This window comes from Sarcophilus harrisii, chromosome 4 (assembly GCF_902635505.1).
Source record: "Sarcophilus harrisii chromosome 4, mSarHar1.11, whole genome shotgun sequence".
NCBI lineage: Eukaryota > Metazoa > Chordata > Mammalia > Dasyuromorphia > Dasyuridae > Sarcophilus > Sarcophilus harrisii.
The window spans coordinates 193,429,425-193,453,273 of record NC_045429.1 but is presented as its reverse complement, the minus strand read 5'-3'; the positions used below and the strand labels follow the sequence as shown (position 1 = coordinate 193,453,273).

At 33.5% G+C, this 23,849-nt stretch overlaps 1 protein-coding gene across 3 annotated transcripts in view; it reads left to right on the top strand.

Annotated features, from left to right (window-relative positions):
• Nucleotides 1-23,849, top strand: part of AFG1L (AFG1 like ATPase) — a 179,672-nt gene that overhangs the window by 103,316 nt on the left and 52,507 nt on the right. For all 3 annotated transcript variants that reach the window (XM_031964456.1, XM_031964457.1, XM_031964455.1), the window contains one exon: nt 20,154-20,236. In XM_031964456.1, coding sequence (XP_031820316.1) covers nt 20,154-20,236 — 83 coding nt within the window. The remainder of the gene's footprint in view (nt 1-20,153; nt 20,237-23,849) is intronic.

Sequence of the window (23,849 nt, the reverse complement as noted above, 5' to 3'; positions counted from 1 at the left end):
CCACTTCTGTGCCTTTTAATATATACCCTTGGCAACTCTGTAGGTTGTAGAGCAGCAGTCAATCTACATTGACAGGAGTTTCCCTCACTGGGAGTTCCCTAAGCCAGTAAAATTGAAGGTCTAGTCCAAACAAACAAAAACCAGAGAAAGTTGTGGAAAAGGAAAGAGAAGAGGGAAGTTCAGGAGAGAGAATATAGCTGAAAATGGAAGTCACATGCAAAACAAACCAAATATAGTATATTGATTATAAAGGCAGGTGAGTAAAGGAATAGAAACAAAGAATGAGACTAGGGATCTGGGTTTGGTTTGGGTGAAGAATAACCTAGATCACTCCAATCAGGGATTACTAGCATTGATCTCATTCCCTTTCTTTAGCCATATTTTTAAAATTTTGTATAGCACCTGTAAAGAAAAAAATAAAAGAAATACTATAGTAGGGTATGACAGAAGAAAACACATACCCAATAATGATAATTTTCTGAATGTGAATGAGATGAACTGACTCACAGTGAATGAATGACAACATATTTTCTATGTGCAGGGCATGATGCTAGGCAAGGGAGAAACAAATACAAAAATTGAGATGGTTTCCTTCCTCATGGAGATTATATTATAATGGGAAAGATGATACATAGAGGGCAATGGTGACAAGATAAGGGAGTTTGAATGTGGAGAATTTTTTAAAAAGAGAAGGGGAATAACAAGAATGGATTAAAAACCCAGGTAGAGGACTATGATGTTGAACTGTCATCAGTCAAAAGGAATTTAAGAAGGAAAATATGGATAGTTTGAGTTTAGGGGAGGAATGAGACAATTGTAATAATAGCTTATATTAACATAATGCTAATATAGGAAGTAGTGCAACCTTTATTATTCTTATTTTATAAATGATGGAACTGAGGCACCGAAGTGAGTTCCATTTTAAATTTGTTGAATATGAAATGAAAATAGGACTTCAGAATATCTAAGTAGAAGTGTTTAGTGTCTTTGAAAATGTATCTGTAGCTTAGGAAAGATGCTGTATCTGAAGATAAAGATCCGGGAATCATACTCATAAAAGGTAATTGTTGAAGCCCTAGGAATGGCTAAGTTCACCAATAAAGAAAGTGTAGAAGAGACCAAGAAAGAACCTTGAGGAACACTAATAGTACTCAAAGCTTACAGTTAGATTTGTTAAAGTTCAGTTTGAACTTGAAAAGGGAAAAGGAGGAAAGAAGTTTGCTTTGTCATGAGGATCATCTTGGAACATTACTGAATTGGAGTAGCTTCTGCCTTATTTCAAACCCCACCTTGTATGGAAGGCCTTTCACTGGCCCTCCAGCTGCTGGTACCTTCTCTTTGAAGGTAATGGACCATCTATTGTGTATGTGTTTTGTGTATACATATTGTCTCCTCAATTAGGATGCAATAAACTCCTTGAGAGCAGAGACTGGCTGTGTTCTTCGTCTCTCTGGCCAAGATTTGACCCAATGCTTAGCATATAGTAAGCACTTAATAAATTTTTTTTTTCTCCTTTTTTGGAGGGGGGGGAGAGGGGGAAGGCAACTGGGGTTAAATGACTTCCCCGGGGTCATACAGCTAGGAAGTGTTAAACATCTGAAATAGATTTGAACTCAGGTCTTCCTAATTCCAGAACTAATGCGCTATCTACTGCACCCATCTAGCTGCCCCTTAATAAATGTTTGTTGGCTGATTAAGTTTATAAAGTGCTATCCTCATAAATATTATTCACTCCATCTTACAGAGAAGTAAAGGGGAAATCAAAGAGATGAATGACTTGCCCACAGTTACAAAATAAATAATATTCATAAACACAGATCTTCTGATTCAGAGTCCAGCTACCATAGGAGACAGAGCATTAGAAGAACCTGCAGAGTGTGACCAATCTCACTGTTGTCACTTCTGCTTAGTGCTTAATTTTCCTGCCAACTGTTGACCCAAACATAAAACTCATATTGTCCTACTAATTACTGTTCTCAGGCTTCTACCTAAATAAAAAGAAAAAAAGAAACACCATCCTATTGCTTGATTCTTTCTCGACATAGTTAATGCAGAAATTTGTTTTCTCAGACTATTGATACTTGTTATGGATTTTGGTTTTTCTTGCTTTCTCAATTGGTGGAGGAGGGGAAGATGGGAAAGACAGAATTTGAAACTGAAATGAAATTGGACTTTAAATAAAAACAATTTCAGTGAGCAGAATCAGGAGATCATTATACACGGCAACAACAAGACTATATATGACAATCAATTCTGATGAACATGGCTCTCCTTCAACAATGAGGTGATTCAAATCAATTCCACTTGCTCAGTGATGAATAGAGCCATTTACACCCAGAGAGAGGACCATGGGAACAGAGTGTGGAGCACAACATAGCTCTCACTCACTCTGTTGTTGTTTGTTTGCATTTTGTTTTCTTTTGCAGTTTTTTTTCTTCCTTCTTAATCTGATTTTTCTTGTGCAGCAAGATAACTGTATAAATATGCATACATATATTGGTTTTAACGTATTTAATGTATTGGATTACTTGCTATCTAGGGGAGGGGATGGGGGAAAGGAGGGGAAAATTTGGAACAGAAGGTTTTGCAAGGGTCAATGTTAAAAAATTACCTATGCGTATGTTTTGTAAATAAAAAGCTTTAATTAAAACACACACGTGCACACACACACACACACACACACACACACACACAATTTCAGTAGTTCAGACAAAAAAGGATGAGGGCCTGAATTAGAGAAGTTGTGGTATAAATTCGAAAAAAAACAAAAAACTGATTGATGTAAAGAATATTCTGGAGGCAGACTCAACAAGACTTTTTACATTGTTGGAAAAGCAGAATGGTAAATTAGGGAGCTGATATGTCCTTAGATAACCTAGGTTAGAATCTTGACTCTTACTGAGTATCCTGTCCGCATAGACACTATTAAGGACACCTGTAAAGTTTAGCTAAATCGACTCAATCTGCACTCCAACAGCTTATGAACAATGGCAAATATACAAATATACAAAAATATACAAATATATAAAAAGGCACACAAATAAGTGTACAGCTTCTTAAACAGGCTACATATATCAATGAAATATTTTTGTAGAAGCAGGTTTTTTTTAATAATGGAAATCATATATCAGAACAGTTTATGTGGGAAGGTCATGAAGAAGGTGGGATTTCAAGAGCTATTTCACTGATAGAAGAGAATAAGCTTAGTGAGTTATAAAGGAGAAAATGGACCAGATATAAATATGAAAGGCTTCAGTACCTTTAGAAATACCTCAATTTAATTATGATTAGCTGCCTTTAGAAAGGTGCTTTCATTTTCATACATTTTTAAAACATGAAAATACTTTAAAAGTGCTTCCACAGTATAAGCATCATTGAACAGAATCTGATTGCATTGTAAACATTAATTAGAATTTTCATAGTTGAAAGGAGGGGCCAAATGACATTTTTATGAAAAAGAATAGATTTTTTTTCTTGTGTTAATTTTAACTGGACTACCTGGTATTACTGCCAATTCTTTGGTATTGGCTTGATCTGGCTTACACTGATAGATTCAATTGGTCCTCTTATTTCTACAATCTCAGTTCAGATAGGTTCTCTTTTAAATTGTCATGAAGTCTGTTTGGTCCACAAAAATTTATATTTTTCTAATGTACTGGTTTGTATTGTGAGTTCAAAAACACTTTCCATTTAGATAAAGTTTTCAATTTGATTCATTCTATTAAAAACTTTGAAAATCCAACTGATACTTAATATTATTTTTAGTCTTTTTTTTTTAAAGAAAACCTTTCAACCTAAATTTCATTTTTTGTTTTCACTGAGACTTTCTTAATTTGTAGATATACAACTTTATTGAGTAGAGAATCTAAAGCATGATTTTTTTGTGGAGAGGTTTTACCCTTTGGAATATGTTTTTATGTGACAATGTGTTTATCAGTAATTTAAAATTTTTTGTTATGTCTTTCTACTTTAACACTTCAAAATATATTATCTATCCCAAATTTCTTACACAGAATAAATACTCTAAAACTTAATACTTATTTTAGAACTATAATGGGTTGGTTGATTATAGATCATTGATATTATTATTATAGTAAAATAATGTCAAAAATAGCCAATCTTACATTCTCAGATGTTAGTTTTCCATATTAATTTGAATTAGATAAACAGATCAGAGAAAATAAGGTTCTAGCATTTATTATTGCAAATACATTTTTCGGAAAAAAAAATCTAGCACAGTCTTATTTGTAAAGAGCTTTTATTATAAAATAATCTGACTTGGTTTAGTTTTTTTTCCTCTTTTTTCTGTCTTATTGTCTAATTTTCATGTAATGACTTTTTTTCTTCTGAGTTACCTTTAATGTTTCTATTCAAATGTTTATTGGTGATAGTTTTCTAAAGAATCTTCCAAAAGAAATCTTAATTGCTTGAACATAAACTTGATGAGAATGATACCCTGGAATAACCTACAAATAGAGAATATAGAAAAACTGCCTCTAGTCCCTCTCAGTTGAAATGTTTTATTGTTCAGCCTTTGTCCAGCCACCTGCATTAGCATTTGTTGACTTGCTAAGCTGATATTTGCCATTTTCTCTCCAAGATTTTCATTTCACTGGTGAAACTGATTTGTCAGTTTGTTCATTATAACCCTAAGATAGCACCAAAGCTTTCATGATGCTAGATAATCAAAACCAGTGTTTGAGGCCATTGTCAGTCTCTCTGACCTCTGGGGAGCTCACTGTCACCTGAGTCAGCTGCTGGGATTAACCCTTCGCATGTGTGGTGTCTTCACCTAAAACATGATTTTTCATGAAAAGAAATAAAAAGTAAAAATGTACCAGAGCAAAGTGCAAAATCAAAAAGGGTTGTTGTTTGGGGGAAGCAGTATTTCAATGCATGAAAATAATTTTTTAACTTACAATTACAAACAATTTTGGAAAAGATTAATGTGATTTATAAAAGATGTAGACAAACTAATTTGATGGATTATTTCAAAATTATTAGTAATTGTCTATAATACGTGAAACATTTTAAAATAATTTTTGTACTGGTTCTTTGAATTTATTCTAATCATAGCACATGATATATTTATCTTACAAAAATAGCCATTTCACTTATTGTAATATATTCCTCATGCATTTATCTGCTTATGTCTCACAAGATGTTTATGAAAATGGTTAGATCTTGCATGAGTCAAAGCTTACCAAGTTAATACTTATTTTTATAAGAGAATATAATTCATTATATCACATAAAATAGCTAATCTTTTAGTAATGCCTCCATTACTATGGAATATTTTTAAATCATTTAATTTATTTAATATAGTATAACAGACTATATAGCTTGATGTGTGTTACTTGGGGTTCGAGTTTCTTGTCTTTTAGTTCATAAATAATTCTTTTCAGTTAAGTTATAAGAAATCGCTTCTTGGATTACAAAAACGATTTAATGGAAGTATATTGAGGATATGTAGGAGTTTGTTCTTTGGATAGCAGGATAAATTAGTTTAATTACACGTGGCAGTTTTCTTTCCTTGTGATGTAATGTGAAATAAGGTCCTCTCTTTCCCCTCCCTGAAAGCTCAAGCCAATTAATAAAGCTTTTAAGCTCTTTGTCACAGGCCACCATGGAGGTCTGCAGAGAAGAACTTTAATCCAATAAACATTTCATTTAGATCATGAAAAGAAAGCATGAGGAGAAGCTCCTATAAGAGAGGGTGTTACCAGTGATTCTAACCATGAACAGTTGTGAGGAATTTGCCAAATTAACCAAGAAGTCTTCATATTTAACACATAAATGTGTCAAAACTAATAGAATGATTATTTCATTTGCTCAAACTCTATATTGTGAAAATTCTAAAAAGCCACAACTGTTTTCTTCAAAGACTTTACTGTTGGGCTGGGTGGACAGGGCAAAGGGAGGTTGTGAGAAACCCAGATAGCGAATAACACTGGCCGAAGTTGGTCAAAAAAGGGAATAGATAATTAGGCGTAATTAGCGTGTATGAATTGTTGTCTCTCTGCCCTTAGCTTGAATAAATTTTGAAGAAAAAACCCTAGTGGCAAAAATGCTTTGAAGTAGGAAGAGTCATTGTGTCTTGGCAGCATAAAGGCAGTGTTTTATGCTTCTTACATAATGGTTGTGATACAGAAAGAGTGAATGGACTCTGCACCCCCCAGTCTGCTTTACAGCAAGGACTTTGGGAGTCTCTTGAAACAAAATGCATCAGAAGTTTTCAGTTGTTGGTAATGAGGTAGTGGACCTCATCTAAGAGTAAGCCATCTTTAGCCTTTGTTTAAATCTTAATCACATTTTTTTTTAAATTCTGGGAAGTCTGTTTTCTTAAATCAACACTTCTTTCCCCTTCCCTGCTTTCACCTCCATTAAGAGAATAGAGTAACATCCAGGAAAGAAACAGAAATGGTCAATTTAAACACAAAGCTGTTCATGTATGAGATTTCTATATTGTGTACTTTAAAGCAGTGTGGAAATAATGCTTGCTATGTTCTTTTGCATTTCAGAATCAAGTTCTTTACTCACTTTTGGGAATATTTTTGTTCTTTAAAAATAATTTAAGAGCAATAAAATATGTTGGAAACATTGATTTTTCCCTTGGCTAGAACTTTTTAAATGTTAAGTGAGGACACTGACACAGTTTGAAAAAGTTTTGCTCAATTTAGCTGTATCTAAAGAATAAAAGTTTAGTGATGGTACACAATGGAATTGCTTTCTAGATTTAGCAGTTTTATTTCCATTCAATTCTACTCCATTAAGCATTTATTAAATACCTACTATGTGCAAGGAACTATCAAGAAATAAGATAGAATATCCACTTGCAGTTGGTAGGGGAGGTTGGTCTGGAGTTATTGATTCAGTGCTTTTGTTTTAAATGTAAAATAAAAGACATTTTTTATCTTGAATGCAAAAAAGAAAGAAAGAAAATGAAAAATTGTGAACCTTGCTAATCCAGCCCCAACTGCCCTATACCACTATGAAAAAGGTTGTTTCTTAGAAAGCATGGTATTTGTTATTTATTTCTCTGAAGTATAAAACAGCATCAGTTGAGACATAATATCTATTATGCTTGGTAGTTAAATTCTCTTCATGTTAAATTAATTTTATTTTTAAAAAAGGAATTCAGACTTTCTAGGCTCTAAGAGAAATGACATGTCATTAACAGTTGCCCCATTATATTCAATAACAGCATCATATATCCAAGTTTTATTGTCTTTTGATAAAAGATTTGAAAAGTTTTCCACTAAACATCTAGAAATTATACTTCAAATCCTTCTTCCAATCCTTAGGTTTTTAGATTTTTCTGTTGCTTTTAATATATTTTAATCATTAGACTTTGTGTATTTCTTGTGAGCTACACATTTCTTAATGAATAATATATTAATCTTTTATTGAGCATGGCTTCAGTATATTTTTTTTTGTCGTGATAGTTTTTTTGGGGGGGTGTTTTGTGTCTTTTTTATTATTAAAGCTAAAACAGTCAACTATTTCTTTTAATCCACTGTGCTCTGAAATGGTTTTGGCTAGTTAACCCATTTTGCATATTTTGCCATTAGGCAGAATAAAGTAGCCTTTTGTATTTGAAGTTGATTTGAACTCTGAAAGGCAACACCTGAACATCTCACAAGACTGAATAATTATGGCTGATTGTGTTTTTCAGGTATAGGTCACAGGAAATTCATTTGGGGTAAAGTATGTACAAAGCTAAGAAATATGCAGATTTTCTGTTGTAGGATTGTGTAAAAATTATTTACAGTTAATACTTGCATAAAGGTTAGAAAGGTTGATGAAGTGATATTTAGTTTTGCTTTACTATTCACTGCATGTCAGAATGTAATTATGACTGATTCATGAAACTGTCTTAGAAACGAACCATCTTTATTAAAATGCTGATCAAGATAAGAGCTGACAGTAATAAAGAATAGAACATTTTAGTCTTGTTGCTTTTGAATGATTGCTAATTACCCCAGAGGTCATGTATAGTGCTTGGTAGGATTCATTGACATTATTTCTTTTAAGTCTGCTGTTTCAACAACATCTGAGCATAAAGACACAAACTGTGTGCATACTGAACAATAGTTTGGCCAAGTTTTTTAGACTGAAAAATATCTAAGAAATTCTTTTTCTGTTCTTAGTAGATTCAGTTGTTTTCATTTGCATTGTAATATATTAGGGGTATTTGGTTCAATTTACCTTAAATATTCATTTACTATAAATCCTGCATTTAAAAAAAAGATGGAAGCTACTTATATTTCCCCTTTTATTCAAGTTGTACATAATGGAATTATTTACATGCTGTCTCTTTTTACTAAAAAAAAAAAAATGAGCACACATAAACACATGTATGTTTACTTAGTATAAAATACTCTATATCTGTGCTTAAGTTCAAACCCATGAAAAAGAGTTTTCATTTATTATGGAGATGCTCATGATGTTTATAATAACAATTCAACCATCTCAAATCTTAATTCTCATTTTAGCAAACCTCATGTTCTATAATTTGCCCCAATAAAACTTGGAGGTTTTATTATATTCTGTAGCTAATTGTAACAGCAGAGTAATATTAAGATTTGCATTTTTAAGATACAATTTATTAATTGTATTATATTATAACTTAGAGTGTAATAAAGAGTTCCATGATTCTTCTAAGATAAGCTTGCAAACTTTTAGATCTGGTTACTTCCATCTAACTTACTTCGTGATTTTTTTTGATGTGTATGTACTCCTTCTAGTGAAGTAGATCTCACAACTCATCTATACCTGCCCATTTTAGGAGACTCTTAATCTCCTCCCATAATCTTCCACATTGAGTCCACTTAGTCTACTGGTGACTGACTTTACAAAAATCAATTCGTTAATAGGCTGAATAAATCACTATAGATTTGCAATGAAAAATACTAGAAGATACTATTACAGTGAAGTTATGAAATAAAACAAAAAAAATTATCGAATGTAAAAGTTTATCTTGTAATAACACATGAGGAAAAGCAAATTTAATTAGAAAAAAATAAGAATGTAAATGAAAATTTTTGTGGAAACTCTGAAAGAGACTTTTTGATACTTTCATGTGCTTTGCAGTTTGGGGGCTGGTTCTTTATGTCTAATTTCATTTCAAACATCATAGTCTTCTTTTCCTTGATATGCATATTTTAGTACTGTTAATCATACTTAACAGCTATGATTAAAATGTTGGAGAGACTCACAAATAGAAAAAAAAAGGTAGGGGTACCCAGAATTTTTCTTGAACTAACTATAATAATGAAGGAGAGAAAAAGAGGATGTGTTCTCATGAGAGATTGTCTGAAATCAAATTAACTGAATCTTGAGTGGTGAAAGAGTTTTTTGTTTTGTTTTTTTTTTAAAGCAATGAGTGGAGAATGTGCACATCTGCCTAAGAGAGGAAAAAAAGTGGTGGTGAAGGAACATTGGGTGAGATAATTCCTCATGCTGGCCACTAAATGGTTGCATCTGCGTAGGATAGCTTAGTTGCTGCTTAAAACAATCATTCAGGGATAGGGACAAAGAGAGACATAGTAAAACTAGTCTTTCTGTTTTATATATGTTTTATAGAAAAAGCCATAGAATTTTAGAGGTGGAGGAGATTATCAAAGTCATTAATCCAACTCCTCCATTTTGTAGATAAAGAAAATAAAAATTAATTTAGCAAATTGTCCATGATCACACAGAGCTGACAGCTCAGCTTCTGACTGAACTAGATTTGAGTTTGTTTGGCTCCTAGTACAGAGAATGTTTCACTCTGCTATGTTCAGCCCACCATGGCAATGTGGTATAGAAAATACAAAGAACATTACTCTTGAAAGTCAAAGGTCCTGGGTTAGAATCCTTTACTAATTTAGATGTGTGATCATGGGCAAACCTCTTCATGCTCTCATCATCGATAAAACTGAGATAAAAAATGTTTGCATCACCAATCATACAGAATGTTGTGTTGTGACACCAAGACTCTATAAATATATAGCTACGCACACAGTCACTCTTGTATATAAAAGGGTTATTATTATTTTAAATGCCACTATGTCTCATTGAGCTTCTCAGAGTGTATCTTTTGTTATTTGTGGCTAAGATTCGTGGAATGATCATGATTCACTTTAGTTTAATTCAGCAAACATTTACAAAGTACTTCTGTATGTAAAAAAGTTGTCATGCCTCATTTAACCAATGATTGATTCTTTAGCTTTCTTTTTCATTTTAAAATATAGCCAACCTTTAATTATCTATAGTTAAAAGTTACTGCAAGAAGTACAGAGTAATGAACTCAGTACACTTCAGACCTTCTTTTAGCTGAACCGTCTTCACCAACAATTTTGCCAGAGCTAGTAATAAGTAGCAAAGTTAACTGAGCTTTACCTTCTTTCTCCCAGATTTTTCATTCTCTAATTAAAATGCTAATGAATAGCAAAATTACTAAAATAGAGGGAAGAAGGAGTCGAACTGAAGTTTAGATAATTCACAAATGTTATTCTAGATACTTAGCTCCTTCATAATCAAGTCTGTAAATGAATAATGGTCATCTTGTTAAATTATGCATTCCATAACTGTGAATATTCCTTTACTAATCCAAAAAATGTGATTATAATAGAAATTAACCAGGTTCTACTGTATGTACTTAAGGCTTTCAGTGTCATTATACTAGTTAGGTAGAAAAGTTATCTACCCTGGATCATTTATTAAAAGAAAAAGAAAATTCTAAGAAGTAAATTTACCTTACCTCCAAGACCATTCCTGCTCTAAGTCTATGATTATATGGTAAATAAGTCAATAAAGATAATCATAGAAATTTTTTTCTATGGAGGCTGTATATCATACATGTTGGTAGATGAAGAGAAGAATAATGTTGTCATATGGGAACTTTTAGCTGTAGTTTTTGGATTTTCAGTTGGAAGTATACATAAAGAATATTTTCTAAGTAGGATAGAAATTATATATTATTTTGTATTTTTCTTATTTCATTTTTTTCCTGATGAGAATACTAGCATTTTTGGATGGATTTTTTTTTTTTGGAGGGAGAGTAAATATTAATTTAAAATGCTATGTTCTGAAACTAGAAATTTAGAGTGGCTGCAATTTCAGCCAGCCAACATTCTGTTGTGTCAAGATAGGTATGATCACTTTGTCAGTATCCATTGTGTGTACAGAGCACAAGTTTCTGAGTTATCACATAGCTTCCACTATAATAGTTTTGTATAAAACAGGATGATTTCATTAGTTTGACACTTTGGGAAGAGGTGGCTTCATTTATATATTTTCCAACATTAAAAGTCAAATAGTAAAATAGATTTTATATAATTTTACATAGTTAAAAAAATCATTATTCAAAAATCAGAAGGTTGTGTTGGAATTAATAATAAGTCCCCTCATCTTGATGTGATTCATAATAAAGTTTTGAGAATATTTTTATTTGTTGATGGTTAGCAATGTACTCAACATTGCAAAATCAAAGTACTGAGATCAGAATAATTATTGAGATGATTGAATGTAGTTAAAGATATATCTCATATTGCTGCTGATTTTTCTTTGCTTATAGGTTTTGCCTAATGAAAACCTCTTTATTATTAGCTCATGTGAAACAGTGACAATTTTATACTGTGCCTAGCCATGTTCTCTGATCTGTATTGCTCTAAGACATTTTGGTATAGTGGGAGAACTATTAGCTTTGGAATCTGAGAATATGGATTGAAGTCCCATCTCTGCCACTTATATGACCTTCAGTACCTATCACAGTACTTGGCACAGAATAGTTTAATAAATATTTTTTTGATTAATTGAACAAATCACTTAATCTCTAGGCCTCAGTTTCTCAGATATAAAATTTAAGGTCCCTTTTGGCTTCAAATCTGAGATCTTCTAATCTGAAAGCCTACAATGGAAGACCATAACTTGCTTAAGTATAATCATTTTTCTGAAGAGCAGAAACAATTCTTCAAACCAGTACGATCTTTTATTATGTTATTAATTGTTATGAACAATGAAACCAATTAATTTTCATTAATAGTGATTTGTGCAGCTATCCAGGCATGTAGTTGTCTTAGAATGTAAATGTCTTACTTAATATGTGTTTATGAAAAATTATTAAAAACCGAATCTGCTAATTGTGATCAAAGGCCATCGTCAAGTTGATAAAGATGGTGTAGATTTCTCTTTGTTGTCCTTAGATTTTCCCAGTGCCTGGTATTATACAATAACAGTAAATGACATAATTTGTTGGGGTCTAAAAATACTTCAAAACTTAGAATGTACATAATTAGAAGTATAGTGAACAAAGTAAACTCATGGCCCTGTGACCAAGAGCTCCTATCATACAGTAACAGTTAACACAGTCAGATTTTTCACCTTTCCTTTTATAGATGGTGATAATGATAGTGTCTCTGAAGACCCATGATTCTGCCTCAGAGTTCCAAACACTGAGAAAGAGACCCTACATCTGTTGGTGCAGTGATTCACCTCTACATTTTATAATTTCATCAGGTATGCCATCAGATGCTGATACTTTACATTTTTTTACAGATCTAGTTTACCTTTAGTGATAGATTTGGAAAAATTCTTCAAATTACACTAAAACTGGCTGATATAACAGAGAACCCATGATAAAATAAAAGACCTGGTAGTATTCTATGGAACAATGAGAGAACGCTTAGGAGGAAAGAAATCCAGGTTACCGAAGAAATCAAATATAAAAACATAATGGTTTCAAACTAAATCAGAAAATTAAATTCTTCAAAACTATCCAGCCATTATGAGGAATAGTGTTATCCCAAATTACCCAGTTTTCCTGGTGTTCTTCTGTCCCATTGGTCTTGCTCTTTGGGTTTTTTGTTGTTGTTGTTGTTATTTAAAAAAAAAAAAAATTTCTTCTCAGAGGATCAGATAAATACCAATATTTCTCCTGAGCCTATTTTATGCCTATGACATTTTTTATTGCTCCAACTTGCCAACATCTACTTTCATCATCAGAGGAAAACAGTGTGGTAGAAAGAGATTAGGTTTTGGTTCCACAAGGAACCTGTATCTTGTGTGACCATGGTCAAGTTACTCTCAATTGTTTCATTATCTGCAGAATGGGAATAATAATACTTGTCTTACCAATCTTACAGGACAGTTGTGAGCATGGATTAAAAGATATATGCAAATACATTGCAAATACGTTGTAAACATAAAACTAACATACTTGTCAACAAGCATTTCTTAAGTACCTTCTAGATGACACCCTGTTCTTAGTGCCAGATATAAGCTGTTGTTATCACTTAAGCAGCTCTTGTTACCCATGTACCTTCCTAATTTTTTCTTTAGCCAACTAGAAGAATGATGATAATTTCCTCTTACCTCACCTGTATAAAAAATAGAAATTCTGATGACTCAGGTGTAATCTGGTTCAGAGGAATTGATTTACATTGATGAAATGTCCAATATCAGAATATGAATTTAATTAATTTATATCAGTAGGTTTGCTTTCCACAAAAACCAGAGTTTTTGTGGCATCTCCTTCCTAGTGTCAGAGTATCTGAATGGTTTAATCAACTATCTGAAAGTTATTTATTAAACATTGAATTTTAGAGCAAAGGAGGTAGCTATCTAGAAGGGAAGTTGTCTTAAAGTTTTAATAGCCTAGTAAATCAGCTTTCTTCTTTTTTTGTTTTTGTTTTGTTTTTGTGTTTAATTTACCTGCCAGAGACAAGCATATTATTCAGGGCATTTACTTCCCTGGACAGTGAAGGAAAAACACTGACAAATTCTACCCTCCAGTTTTCCCTTTTCAAGATTCCAAGAAGACCACTACATTCCTATTTGTGCTAGAGCTAGTATAGCATACTGGAAAAAAAAACACTGATCTTGGAATCAGAAAAACTGGATTTTAATCCTGGTTAAATCATTTGCGAACTTTATAGTCCTGGGCAAATTAGTTTAAATGTTCTAAGTCTTGTTTTTTTAATAGAGTAAATGTAAATAAAAACTTTTGTGCTTCCTACCTTATAGGTTTGTTATGAGAAGAGGTTTTTTTATTTTTTGGTGGGGTGGCTTTTTTATAATCTTTTATAATTTTTTAGATACTGTGGAAATGTGACATATAATTAATTTCAATACTTTCATGAAATACTACAATTTCCAAGGTGACATTACTTTTAATTAATGGCTGGCTAATTCTTATTGGCAGTTAGGTAGCACAGTAGACAGAATGCTGACCCAGAAGTCAGGGGAACTTGAGTTCAAATCCACCCTCAGATACTTACCACTGTGTGCACCCTAGGCAAGTCACTTAATCCTGTTTGAATCAGTTTCCTTATCTGTAAACTAGAGAAAGAAGTGGCAAACCAGATCAATTTCTTTTCAAGAAAACCCCCAAAGGAGTCATAAAAAGTCAGACATGCCTGAAAACTACTGAACAAGAATAAAAAAATTTTAATGACATATAGGAGACATTCTAGGGGGTTCCATTCTGGACTTGGCGACATTCAGTCTGGCTGAAGCCAAGTAAATTAATTGGTTCAAGTGCAGGTGTGCATTTATCTGCTATCTGTGTAAATGTGGCCTAGAAACAGTGGTGCTCTAGTTGTGAAAGTCAAGGGAAATGTTGCTCTGGGAGTGGGACAATGGTGATCCGTTATGGTGGTTGCTTTTTGCTAAGCTAGATGGACTGGTGAGACTGAGATATTGAGTAATAAACAGGAAGTTTAAGAGGTTCTAAAATTCAAGTTGGGGATTTTGTATAAAAACTGTTTGAAAAAGAAAATATAACCTTCATGTGCTGGGAAAATCTAAGACATTTAGCTTAGAGAAACTGAGTATGGAGCTGAATTCATTGTGCAAGGGGAAAAAATAATTTGTAGAGTACAAAGAGGCCTGTGGCTGTGAGAAATGTCAACCTGAGGATAAACGCCGGACCAAGCATGACACTGAGGGGTTGAAAGAAAGAATTCAGTGTAGCCTGGGAATGTACTCAGTGAACTAAAGGGAAAAAACACATGACTAACTTACAAGCCTCAGGCCCTTCTCTTCCCCAAAGGCAACTCCTTTATCCTCTAGCATCTTATCTCTACAGTTGTCCCCTCCACCTCTAATTTTTCATCTCTATCTGCTGACTCTTCCCCTGCTGCCTACAAACAGATCTCCTTTGACTATCAAAAAATCCTCCCTTGCTGTCACTCCCTCAATCTATCATCCATCCTCTGTATCTGCTTCTTTTCAGATATAGAATGCTACTTCATTCCTTTTCTTACAAATTTCACAATCTTTCTTAATCTTGCTTCTGACTTCATCCCTTAACTGAAACTACTTTCTCCAAGTTACTCTTTTAATTGCCAAATCTGCCTTTTCTTAATCATCTTTCTTCTTAACCTCTTTGCAGCAGTTGCCACTCTTGACCAACCTCTCTTCCTTTATATTCTCTTTTCCCAGTATCATTGCATTGTCAGTTGGTTGACAAGCATTTATTAAATGCTTACTATGTACCAGACATTCTATCTTAGTTGTTTATTGACCAGTTGGCCATTTCTTCTCAATTTCTTTTTCAGATCATCATTCATATTCCGATCTTCAACTGTAGATATACCCCAGAGCCCCAACTGGGGCCCTTTTCTCTTTGTATATTCTGTTGGTGATTTTATCAGTTTTTATATGCAGATGACTTCCAGATTTATATATCTAACCCTAGTCTTTCTCCTGATCTCTAGTCTTACATCATCAACTGCCTATTGGACTTTTCCAGCTGAATATACTTTTTTTTCCCAGCTGAATGTACTATTGGTATCTCAAATACAAGATATTTAAAAACAAAACAAAACATCTCATTGTATTTCCCATTCTTCGTTCTTTAATCCTTTATCTTCTGAACTTTCTTATTTTTTGTTAAGGGTACCACTATCCTTCCAATTTCCCAAGTTGGCAACCTATGAGGCAATCTCAATTCTCTTTTCTTCCTTACCTTTCAAAAACAGTCAGATGAAAAGTCTCATCGATTGTACCTATATGTTTTCACTTACATTTCTTCTCTTCACTTGCATGGCCATCTTCCTTCCTTGCAAAATCTAGCTTTGACCTCCCTCCTCTCCCCCTTCCCCCTCCCCCCAGTTCCTACTGTCCTCATCACTTTTTTCCTGGAATATTGAAGTAATTTGTTAATTGATTTCCCTGTATCACACTTCTCTCCTTCCTGAATCATTTTCTGCAAAGCTGCCATGTTGATATTGATAAAGCCCAGGTCCAACTCTGCTACTCTCTTGTTCAGAAAGCTCCAGTGATTCTCATTTAAATCTAAGACACAATACAAACTCTTGACATTTAAAGACATTCACATTTTGACTTTACCTACTTTCCAGGCTTCTTGCCCAGGACCACCTTATTCTATATTGCAGCCAAACTAGCCCATTTTCTGTCTCTCAAATATAACATTCTATCTCTCTTACCTTCCTGCTTTTTCAGGGAGTCCCCATGCCTAGAATTTACTCTATCGCCCTGCATATGTGGTATTTATGGAGAAAAGAAAATAGAGAAAAACACAGGGGTACAATCTCCATAAGAGATATGAATCCTTTCCTTTTCAATGGCAGCAGTGGACAATTGCCCAAGGTAAGGTATGCTGGTAATCCAGCTAGAGGAACCTATATATATATATAGCACTTGAAGTTTCACAAAATGCTTTACATACATTAAGCAGCACTGAGGTAGATATTTCACTTGTTATTCATCCATTCCAAACAAGAAAAACTGACCCATACAGAGAAAAAGTGATTACTCATGGTCACAAAGCCAATAGGTAAAATAGCATTCACATTGAGATCTTTAGACTCCAGGACCAACATCTTCTCCATTATATTTTGCTGCTGATATCTATATACCGCTTGACAATTTGGATAGAACTTGATGTACATTTACATTGGATATCATAACAACTTTGTGAACTCAATAGAGGATAAAAGTAAACTAAGTTCCTAAGAGAATGTTGTGTGATAGTGAGGATTCCAATGTAAGTTTTGCTTGCTAACTATTCTATTAATAACACACAGATTCAATCAAAAGCCCTTACAAAGAGCCTACTCTGTGCCAAGCACTGTTCTAGGTGATAAGAATATAAAGACAAAAGGAAGCAGTCCTTGTTCTCCTGGAGCTTCCATTATATAGGAATATGGCAGGAGATGTGGCAATATCAATGCAGACATGTAAGCGATACATACAGAATACATACAGAAGTCACTGGGACAGGGACAGAAATAAGTTTGTTCAGAAGAGGTTTTGGAGAGAACATGAGGAGTTCTGTTCTGGACATGTTGAGTTTAGACATCTCAATTTGAGATGTCTGGTTGGTGATGTAATGTCATGGCTGGATATGTAGCATTCTTTGCATAGAAATGATCATTTAATCTGTCAGGAAGAGCCTTGTAAAAGGTAGTTTTTGAGGGACATTTTAATGAAAGGTAGAAATGAGAGCTCCGGCATTTGCTACCTTTGTGACCTCAGGCAAGTCAGTTGATTTCTAAGGCCCACAGTTTTCTTATCTTTATCTAAGGGGTTCAGACTAGATAATCGAACCAAAACAATTTAGCTCTATGATCTTACTATCTATGGGAATGAATGAGATAGAGAGAAAGTAGAGAGATTTCTGAAATTAAAGAATTCCAAAATTAATTGCATTCATTTCAGCCTAATGAAATGGAAACTATTTTATATTTGGAAGCAGAAGATTCGGGTTCAAATCCTGTCTTTTCTGCTTACTATCTTTTTTGACCTGAAGCAAAACACCTGACTTTAAAAAAAAAACAAAAGAATTTTTTTTTTTTTTTTTTACAAAGAGCATAGTAGTAGAGAGTATGTTTTAAAATATAAATTTAAAAGTTAAAAGATTTTAATTTAAGCCTTTCCTGCAGAGACTACCATGTAGTTTTCTATCATACTTCTCTACAATATTCACTGTATACTTTTATGTTCTGTGAATGGACAGTCAAATTTTAAAAGCTGGGTATAATTATATTCATGAAATGATTACTTCTGATGTGTTTTTCGAACAGCTAGAAATATCTCTATTATATCATAGTAAAAATATAAATTTTAAAAATACTTTTGATGATGGATTTATCCTTAAAGCTTATACTTTTGCCTTCTAAAGTCAAAAATATTTCTTATGCTTCTATAACAATGAGAGTATATTAATCTCTTCTCCCTTCCTGTCCCTAACTTCCCTAATTACATTTTCAGATTGTGTAATTGTATTTGTCCTTTGTATACATAAATATACAAACTAGTTCAAAAATAAATTCAGTTTGGTTGCTGATTAATTTTATGCATTTGAATTGGATGCGATAAAAGGTCACAGACCTTATAAATATCTCTGGAAATTAAAGGGGGATGGAGGTGATCATATTGAGAAGACTATACCAAGTGGATAATATCTGAACATTCGTAGATCACAGCTCCAAAAAAATATAGAAACCTGGAGTGAGTATTATAGTTGTGACAATTAAGAACTAGCATCTAAGGGCTATAGTTAAAGTTCCTTTGCTGCTGATTAGGTATTCCTTGGTGGTGATTAGTGAATGTAAGAATGCAATCATTTTGTAGAGTTTAATCACTCTGACGATAGAGAAGTTAGTTACTCAGAAAAAAAAAAGGAGAAGCAGCATCTTGTACAACTTTCATTGGCCTCATTTTTCTTAATGGCAAAAGGGAAAAGGAAGAAAAGTTTTTGTTAAATGGTATAGTGAGCAAATTACATAAAATTAATTAATAGGATTTTTAAAAATTAAAGGAAAATTATGTCCATTCAGTTTTCCTTCACCATACTTTATAGCATTCTCTAGTATTTATCAAGTATGTATATGATTAGAATAGGAAGACTGGGTATATATTGAAAGCAAAGAATACCAGATGCACAACACAATTGCTGCCCTATCTACAATATTGAAGGCTCAGAGAAAGACCTCAGAACCTCTGTGGGGATTAGGGAGTATGTGAACAAGAATTGTGTAGGACTAGAGGGTAAATGAGTTACAGGCAGTATCAGTGGAGAGAATATTTACATCAATGAGATCACAAGTCCATTTACATAGTCAAGTAATAAAGCCTTGCCCCTTGATTTAAAAATATCAAACTTATTTGTTATATACATATGTGTGTGTATATCTGTGAAACAATCCCAGTACAAGTGGCTTGTTCATCTTCATTTAGGAGAGCAAATTGCAGTTCATATAGAGCCATAGGTATGGCTGGTATGGTGGCAGTAACACTGTTTCCAGTGTCACAGCATTCCTTGAAGTCCCTACATGGTCCTCTGGAGCACTGGATTTGGCACCTGCCCCCACAAACTCCAGATCTTGAAGCAAAAAATACTGACTTTGAATCCTGTCTCAACCATTGAATATTGCTATGATCAAGTCAGATTGTGTGTGTAAAGAGCTTTGTAGATAAATGGATGGATGGATGGATAGACAGACAGGCAGGCAGATAGATAAGACATTTATTAAGTGCCAGGCACACAAGTGTTAAGTACTGGGCTTATGAAATACAAACAAGGAAGACAATTCTTACCCTCAAGGAGCTTATAGTCTAATAGAAGAAGACAATACATGCAATATAAATGTCTGATATTATTCTCACCATCATTTTAGGGAAGCTATGTAACCTCTCTGTGCTTCTAAAGATTGGATGGATAATCTTTAAGGTTCCTTCCAGACCTAAAAGTTCATCGTTTGTTTGACCTAAGCCACTTTTTTTGTCCCTTACATGGCAGGAGAGTAAGATTGTGTTCCAGTGATCCTCTGGCCTTGCCTCATACCATAAAATGCATTTTCCCATAGACAAAAATCACCAATTTTCCAGACTATCCACAAAACCCACTTAATCGGTAATGTAGCTAAGATAATGAATATTCACAACATTTGTTTTATTGTTGTTTATTTGTTAATATGGCAAGCTATTTTCTACTATTTTGTAAAGTGATGTTTAACTATTCAGTTACCATTATGATAGTGTCTGCTGCTTCAAGTTCATGTGTTTTAATGAAATTCCTTTGTTTTCTGTTTATATCCTTAAGTTATTTCCTCATGAGAGACAAGTTTATACATCCAAAAAGGGAAACAACTATTGCTCTTATTACGAATTGTTTTAACAAAGTGATTTCATTTGTTTTGTAGGAATATTGCAACACAATTCAGTTGGATTCTGGAATAGATTATCGGAAAAGAGTACTTCCTGGAGCTGGAAAACTCTACTACCTGTAAGTTGGGGTCTCCCCTCTCCCCATATTTAATATTCAGTAAGTCATCAAGAGAACATGGAAACCACAGAGAGCAATTATTAGAATGTAGAAGATCATTTCTTTGTTAATTTTGTCCTGTGAGCTTTCTTAAACATCAGTGAACTTTATTAATCCAATTTTTTCCATCATCCAAATTTGAATCATTTGTAATATATCATTAAATTAAACCTAATTAATTTTTTTTGGGGGGGGGAGATTTGGTGACAGATGGTTAGAAAGTAATGAGTATCCTCTCATAAGAGATTGTGTTAATAGAAGAATATTCTTATTGTATTAAAGTAATTAATTATTTGCAGAAATATTCTGACAAGTGTTCATTTAGTGTTATGTGTTCCTGTGTGCAGTTTCAAAAAAAAAAAAAATAACCAACCTATTTTATTTTGACAGATGATCTGTTTGTATTTACATTTTTAATTTATTTTTTCATTTATTCTCCTTCAAGAAGAAAGAACTGATACACAATACATTCACAAGTACAACTGGTGATATTTTGTCTGATAAAAGCTCTCTCATTCTTAGGTGGTAATAATTTGTAATTACAGACAAATTCAGCAAGAAACTAATGGCATAAAACTTTCAACAAATAAGTAACACTTCCCAAAAGTGTCATTTGTAAGAAACTCAAAAACATGAAAAATACTATATGAATGCAGGTCATAATTTTAATACTTATTTCAATGCTCAGCATATGGTGAGTGCTAAAGAATGTTTCTCTTCCTCTCCCTCTCCCATCTTTCTCTCTCTCTCTTTCTCTGTGTTTATATCTCTTTCTCTCTCTCTTTCACACACACACACACACACTCACACTCACATTCACTCACACCCAATGTAGGGAATAATTATGACAGGCAAAAACTGTATTTCTAATCATTGAAATTTTGATGATTGTATCTATATGACATATTATGAAAAGGTCATTTCTGTTAATGCTTATAAAAAGTAGATTACTCTTTAATAGTAACACATTTCAGTTCAGTTCAGTAAACATTCATTAAGTGACTAATGTATACTAGAAATTGGGATTGTAAAGACTAAAATAAAACAGTCTCCAATCTTAAAGTCCTGAATTCTACCAGAAAGAAAACAAAATAGTTAACACTTTACCACATACCCCACTGGAAACAGTCTAGGACCCTAAACCGAAGAACCCTTGGAACAGCAGTAATTCAGTCCCCACCAAGCCAATATTTTTTTACTTCTAGTCTGGCCAATGCAAACATAATTTGAAGGAAGGCAACCCCTACTCACCGGTAAGTCCAGGAGTTACAGAAATTAGCTGGGTCCCCTTCCAGATAACTGGTCCTCTTTTACAATTCAATCCCCATAGCCATCATCCAAGGAAGCAAATCCTGTGCACTTATAACCTGGCAGCTACTTCTACAAATTCTACAGCCTCTCACTCTTCAACAGCCATGCTAGTGAAGATCCAGAAAAGAAAGGCCTCACCACTGAAGTCTTTGGCATTATAGAATGGGTTCAATATCAGAAACAAATATGGTTTTATTTATGAAAATGACATTTTTAAAGTATTAATATATTTTTGCTGCTATACCCTAAGAATCACTGAGCCTTTCTGTTTGACATGTAATTGAAACTTTCTTTATTTCTCATGCTCTTGCATCAGAATGTGATTTCCTTAAGAACAGGGACTGTTTGAATACCTAGGACTTAGCACAGGAATTTGCACAGAGTAATTGCTTAATAAATGCTTTTTCATCATTCATAAGGACACTACTCTCTCCTGGCTCTCCATTCTACCTGACCACTCCTCAGGCTCCTTTGCTGGACCTTGATCATATCTTCCAACTATAGCTGTCCCAAAAGGATATGAAATGAGGAAGAAAAGAATTCCAGACATGGGGCATAGCTAGTGAAAATATATAGTGTTAAGAGATGAAAGTATCAAGTCTTAGAAACAGTAAGAAGGCCAGAGACACTGTACATAGATAAGGAGTTGGGAGGGAGAAAAGAATTTGCTAAATGATTGGAAAGATAGGAGAGGCCAGATTATATAGGTCATTTCATGTCAAACAGAGGATTTTATATTTGATCTTGAAGGTGACAGGAAGCTTCTCTCTCTCCCCCCTCCTCCTCCCCAAGATAGCAAGCAATCCAATATAGATTAAATACATATAATTTTTCCAAACAAATTTCCATATTTGTCATGCAAGAAAAATCAGACTAAAAGGGAAAAAAAATACAAGAAAGAAAAAAAAAAGCAAAAAAAACCCAATAACAACAACAAAATGAAAAAATACCATTCTTTGATCTACATTCAATCTCCATGGTTTGCTCTCTGGATGCGGATGGTACTTTCCATCCCAAGTCTATTGGAATTGCCTTGAATCACCTTATTGTTGAAAAGAGCAAAGTCCATCCCAGTTGATCATTATATAAACTTTTTGTTCTCTTGGTTCTTTCACTTCACTTAGCATCAATTCATGTAAGTCTTTCCTGAAATCAGCCTACTCATCATTTCATATAGAACAATAATATTCCATAACATTCATATACCATAATTTATTCAACTATTCTCCAACTTATGGGCATCCAACCAGTTTCCAATTCCTTGCCACTACTAAAGGACTGCTCCAAACATTTTTGCACATGTGGGTTCTTTTCCCTCTTTTATGATTTGTTGAGATATAGACCCAGTAGAGACACTGTTGGATCAAAGAATATGCCCAAAGGGCATAGTTCCAAATTGCTCTCCAGAATGATTGGATCAGTTCACAACTCTACCAACAATACACATATTTGTTGTTTCTTACAATATAAAAGTATTCTATTATGCTCATCTACCATAATTTGTTGGAAAACGATATATACAATGACTTTGACAATGGAAAGAATAATCACAAAATAATTAAAACCAAATATTGCAAAATTATAAAGAACTAGCCATTATGGCCGCAAAGAAGAGCCCTGAGACATTTGTGTTCACTTGTTTTCACAGGTATAGGTCATTGGTGTAGAGCATTTCATATGATGTCAGAATTGTTTTTTTGGGGGTTTTTTGGTGCTGTTTTGCTGAATTTTTTTTCCTCTTCCCCTTTTTTTCTTTATTAAACAATTTTTTGTTGTAAAAAATGGCTCTGAAAGAGGGAAGAAGAGGAATATAAGGGAAAAACAAAAGACATAAAAAAAATTTAATAATAATGATATGGAAGTAAAGAAAAGTGAGTTCTATATATGTTAAGTTGAGAGTCCTTCATAATATCTAGTTCATAATGTCCACTAGGTAGTTGGTCATATGGGACTGGAGTTTTAAATTCCAATAAACTAATTTGTATTTTATCTTAGAGAACTACTTAACTAAAAAAATTACATGCTTTGTGGTTCTGTGGGTAACAGTCTATGGTACAATGAAAAGTTATCTGTTTCTAGAATCAGCAAATCTGGTACCAAATTCTTGACTGTCTTTTAAGTGACATTCAGTAAGTAATTTCCTCTTTACAGGTCCTTAGTTTTCTCATCTGTGAAGTGAAAGACCTGGACTAGATATCTCTAAGGCCTCTTTCATCTTTAAATTTTATTATCCAAATCCAAGTTGTTGATAGTAAAGCAGGAC